Source organism: Chiloscyllium plagiosum, unplaced genomic scaffold, assembly GCF_004010195.1.
Source record: "Chiloscyllium plagiosum isolate BGI_BamShark_2017 unplaced genomic scaffold, ASM401019v2 scaf_14203, whole genome shotgun sequence".
NCBI lineage: Eukaryota > Metazoa > Chordata > Chondrichthyes > Orectolobiformes > Hemiscylliidae > Chiloscyllium > Chiloscyllium plagiosum.
This window is the reverse complement of record NW_025211032.1, coordinates 14994-20466: the sequence shown is the minus strand read 5'-3', so window position 1 is coordinate 20466 and position 5473 is coordinate 14994. Positions and strand designations below refer to the sequence as shown.

The window sequence follows — 5473 nt, the reverse complement described above, 5'->3', positions numbered from 1 at the left end:
TTCCTCTTGCAGGATTGGTATCCCAGTCCCTTCAGACAGAGGATAGAGGAGGTGAACGGGAAGGGTTTTGGGTCCATTGGGACCGTGTAGAGTGGGAGACAACGGGAAGGGGTTTGGGTCCATTGGGACGGTGTAGAGTGTGAGTGAACGGGAAGGGGTTTGGGTCCAATGGGACGGTGTAGAGTGGGAGTGAATGGGAAGGGGTCTGGATCCATTGGGAGGGGATGGGGTCTGTTTTCTTTCTGCTGCCCTGTTGCCGGAGGATGGTGATGGGATGAACGTGGTGGGTGTGGCGTGTGTGGGTTTACAGAGAGCATCAGATAAAGTACCACACGACAGACATTGTGGGGAAATGATAGCTCCCAGAATGACAGTGGGACAGTGACAGGGACAAAGTGGAATTGGTTTGGTTGGGGGGGGTGGGAGAGTGGGGGTGTGGCTGGGTCTGTGTGGTNGGAGTGAGTGGGTGTGCGCGAGTGTGGGGGTGTGTTGGTGGTTGGGGGTTGGTCTGAAAGTCCAATCGTGTTGTGCTGGACAGCAGTGACCCTCCTGGTCTGATGAGCAGAGACTGTGTTGAGTATGATCCCGAGGGTGGGTGGGGGTGGAGTGGACAGTGAGGGAGGGTCTCTGGGAACACCGAGATCGTGACGGACCGGGCCGGTGAGCTGAGGAATGAGATCGTGACGGACCGGGCCGGTGAGCTGAGGAATGGCCGACGGTGTCTAATTCCGGGAAATGCCGGGGAGAGATGGAGTGGGGAGAGGGGTGACAGGTTCCAGAGCGGGTCTAACCCCCTGTCCCCATTCCCCGCTAGGTGGTCCGATCCGTGTCAGTTTCCCAAAGGAGCTGACCTTGGAAGAGGTGAGGAAGAGGAACCCCATGGTGCTGGCCGGGGGGTGGTACAAACCCCCAGACTGCGAGTCGAAGCACAGTACGGCCGTGTTGGTCCCTCACAGACAGAGGGAGCAGCATCTGAAATACCTTCTGTATTACCTCCACCCCATGCTCCAGAAACAGCAGCTGCACTACCGCATCTACATCATTCACCAGGTGGGGGCGCACCGGGACCCGGGGGGGGGGCACAGACAGGGTCACGGGGTGGTGTTTCAGGGTCTGACACTCTGAGGGTCAACAGCACCACAAGGGTCTGTAGGGGATGGTTGTAAACAGAGGTCGGGCCGTGGGAAGGTACCAGGAGGGAGGGGAACGGTGTGGTGGGTGGGATACCAACCTGCTGTAGGATCAGGGCACATTGGCAAGCTCCCCAAGTGTCCCCATTTCAGGGGCTGACCCTTCTCTCTGTCTCCGTCTCGCGCGCGGGATTTCTCTCTCTCTCTCCCTGCTTGGAGGTTAGCTCGCTGAGCTGGAAGGTTCATTTCCAGACGTTTCGCCACTGTGTACTAGGGAACATCTTCAGTGGGCCTCCGGATGAAGCACAGCTGATGATTCCTGCTTTCCCGTTATATGTTCGGGTTTCTTTGGGCTGGTGAAGTCATTTCCTATGGTGATGTCATTTCCTCTTTTTCTCATGGGGTGGTAAATGGGGTCCAAGTCAACGTCGATGCATTTGTTGAGAGAGTTCCAGTTGGAATGCCATGCTTCTAGGAATTCTCGTGCGTGTCTCTGTTTTGGCTTGTCTTAGGCTGGATGTGTTCCAGTCGAAGTGATGTCCTTCGTCATCAGTATGTGAGGATACTGGTGAGAGAGGGTCATGTCTTTTTGGGGCTCGTTGACTTTCATATTCTGCCTGTTTGCCCAATGTAGTGTTTGTTACAGTATTTTGTAAATGACGTTAGTTTTGCTCAATGTCTGCATTGGGTCTTTCAAGTTCATTAGCTGCTGTTTCAATGAGTTGGTGGGCAAAACATCACAGAAGCGTGGATAAAAAAACTTATCTGACCCTTAACAGACACTGAAAAGGCCGTCTAAATAGTAGGAGGATTAAATTACAACTGCCAGGACGCGGACAAGAAAGATTTCTTAGCAGCGTTAGAAACAACACTGAAAGACAACCAACTCGCAGAAGAAACCCACAAACCATCAGACAGACAGTCGCACCAACATTAAGCAGGAAAAGAAAAGGAAGAGGAGACACATTCAATACACAAAGGAAAGGAAAGCACTGGAAAGTCTATAAAAAGACATTGTTATCCTGCCTGCAGACAGCGGTGGCTTGGCGGTCATTCTAAATCAAAGAGACTTCATTGAGAAAGCAAACGCACTGCTTGCAGATACCAGCACTTACCCACAGGTGGCAATAGACCCGAGCCCGCAACTGGAGAACAGAATCACAGCCCAACTCCAAAAACTTCAGAAATCTGGAGAATTAAATTTTAGACAGACGTCCAAACAATAAAACCAGAACGATCCAACACACCACACTTCTACAGATCACCCAAAATACACAAACCAGGAGCAACCCCCCCTACCCAGACCCATAGTCTCACTACCTGGAACACCAACTTACAGACTGGCCAAGCTGCTACACTAAAGACTTAAAGCACTTAGTAGAAGACTCTTATTTATGAACTCACTGCATGATTTCTTATAAAAAGTCTTCTGAAAATCGAAATATGCCATTTCTGTGGTGCAATAAACAAGTTCAAATCATTCTGAAGTTTGTCAAATATGATGACTGTCAGAAATGCATACTGATACTCTCCAATGTTGCTGTTAATTTCTAAGTATCCAATATCAGATCCTATATGATAGATTACAACAGTTTCCCCACAGATGTCAAGTTAATTGGTCTGCAGTTCTCCACACTTCCTCTTCTTCCTTTTGCAGAGGCTTGCATCCCTTCCATTCATCTACAGTGCTTAAAACACATTTACTAACTTGGATTTATCTACAATGGCGTCCAGCCTCTGCAGAATGTACAGGAAAATAAAACACAGCCATCGATAGCACAATTCATGTGTATATTGTTGTCCCATAGTGTACAGGGATGTCCAGGTTAGGGTAGATTGGCCATAGGGAATTGTCCCATAGTGCCCAGGGATGTGCAGGTTAGGGTGGATTGGCCATGGGAAATTGTCCCATAGTGCCCAGGGATGTGCAGGTTAGGGTGGATTGGCCATGGGGAATTGTCCCATAGTGCCCAGGGATGTGCAGGTTAGGATGGATTGGCCATGGGAAATTGCCTGTCGTGTTAGGTGAAGGGGTAAATGTATGGGTGGGTTGCGCTTCGGCGGGTCGGTGTGGACTTGTTGGGCCGAAGGGCCTGTAATCTAATCTAAACACTAAGCACCACCATCTTCATCAGCAAGGACAGTATCATCAAGTTAGTGGCCCTATCGCTTTATCACACATTCGCTACCTACAGACAAACCAAGTGAACACCCATGGGCTCTCTCCGATATCAGGGTTCTTAACAGAGGCAGTAATGCAGAGACTCAACAAACAGCTCTGCCAACCATCCAACCCAAACTTTGGGTCTGCTACACGGATGACACGTTTGTCATCACTAAATGAAACAAGTTAGAGGAAAGTTAGCATAACATTCACTAAACAGGAGGAAAGCAACAACACACTGCCATTCCTAGATGTCACGGCAGGGTGAACAGCCAATGGGAAACTTCAAACCAGCGTTTGCAGGAAAACGCCACGTACGGACCAAATACAGAAGCAATCACCCCAACACCCACAAACTGAGCTGCATCAGAACATTATTCCAACGAGCCACCACACACTGCAGCACACAGGAACTACGCAGAGCAGAGGAAACTCACCTATACAGTGTATTCAAAAAGAATGGGTACCCACCGATTTTTTTTTTCCCACAGTTACGAACCCAAACAAGCAGCCAAAACACGCCCAGAAACCCGAGCCACGCTCCCCGACATCAAAGACATCTTGGAAATGACTGCCAGACTACTGCGACCCCTGGGTGGGTCTGTCATGGTAGCCCACAAACCCCACCAAAACAGCGGCTAATGAACTTGAAAGACCCTATACAGACAACACGCAAAACTAAAGTAATTCACAAACTACCGTGCAAGGACTGTGACAAACACTACGTTGGACAAACAGGCGGGTAACTAGCCCCAAGGATCCTCTCTCACTGTTATCCTCGCGTACCGATAAGGAAAGACACCACTTCGACTGGGACAACGCATCCCATCCCAGGACAAGCCAAACAGAAACGGGCACGAGAATTCCTAGAAGCGCGGCATTCCGACTGGAACTCCATCACCAAACACATCGACTTGGATTCCACTTTACCTCCCTCGAGAAAAGAACAGGAAATGACGTGACCATAGGAAGTGATGTCACCACAGGAAATGACCCCACCAGCCCAAAGGAACCCATACATAGAAAGCAGGAATCATTAATAGTGCATCATCCGGAGGCCCACTGAAGATGTTACCTAGCGTGGTGGCGAAACGTCTGGAAATGAGCCTTCCAGCTGTTAAGACGGACCCGGAGGGTCCCGTCTTTGCGTGTTCTTTCGGAAGGAGAGACTCACACTGGCAGCTATGGTTAGACGCAGACAGCCGTTTATTCACAGAATCTTAACTGGTACAACGAATCTACAGGCATGCATTCGTTGGAGAAGGCGTTCTCCCTTCCCGTTCAAAGTTGACACAATTATACTCCGCGCTGCCTGGAGTCCCCGGTCAGTTCGCCTTCCCCATTGGTCCATTCATCTGCGCGCGCTGGGGATCCGTCCTCCTATTGGCCGCATCGAAGTGCCTGTCCAGCTCCTGCTGTGCTTGACAATGGCTCAGCCATCCCCGGGAGCGGTTCCAATCCCGTATTCAATAGTTCATTGTTTCAAGGAATTACTATGCATCTGACAGGCTAGCCATTTTCAATAGTTTCAGTTTAACTAAATTGACAATTACACTTATCAACTTTAGACTTAAATAGAGCCATTCACACTCAATAGTTACAGGTTCCGATAGAGCAATTCACACTTGTCTAACAGTTACAGATTCCGATCAGTTTCTTTATGAATCCCGAGTTTCGATGGGGCAATTGATACTGGCTGGTATTTACAGGCTCCAAGATTTAATTAACATTATGCATATCCCTTACAAGCTCCAGCAGTCATGCAATCGCCAGCAGCAGCTCGCTTGGCTGTTGTTAACCATTTCAGGGCTGGAACTAGAAGTGTCTGTTGCAGAACTAGTGTCACCCTCCCTAGCCCTACATTAAACACCACAGTGAAATCACCCCAACATTCCCTCCCTTGGCCTCAACTGAGGCCACACCAACCCATGTAAACAGTAACGAACGTAAGAGGGCCGGAAGGGGGAAAGTAAACCACATAGGGTGCCACGTCTGCTGTCCAAGAAAAGAAGTGCAAATGCCCATCCGCTACGGTGGTGTGTGGTTTGTCTCGTGTTTCCTTGTACAACAAACGAGAAGGTGTAAGGGCATACTGCCCGCAGTCAGGTACACGCCAGCGATCGGAAAACCATTGGAAGTGTACTGTGCCCCGGCCTTCCTGCCAGCCAGAATGGTTCAC

The 5473-nt window shown here is 49.7% G+C and overlaps 1 protein-coding gene and 1 long non-coding RNA gene across 2 annotated transcripts in view; one reads left to right on the top strand and one right to left on the bottom strand.

The window, feature by feature from the left end:
- Positions 1 to 5473, top strand: part of LOC122546989 (beta-1,4-galactosyltransferase 3-like) — a 21268-nt gene that overhangs the window by 808 nt on the left and 14987 nt on the right. Inside the window, exon 2 of the mRNA XM_043685589.1 lies at positions 815 to 1050. Coding sequence (XP_043541524.1) covers positions 815 to 1050 — 236 coding nt within the window. The remainder of the gene's footprint in view (positions 1 to 814; positions 1051 to 5473) is intronic.
- The window catches only part of LOC122546990, an 8098-nt gene continuing 5870 nt past the window's right edge, over positions 3246 to 5473 (bottom strand). Inside the window, exon 3 of the long non-coding RNA XR_006310860.1 lies at positions 3246 to 3256. This is a non-coding gene — a long non-coding RNA (uncharacterized LOC122546990). The remainder of the gene's footprint in view (positions 3257 to 5473) is intronic.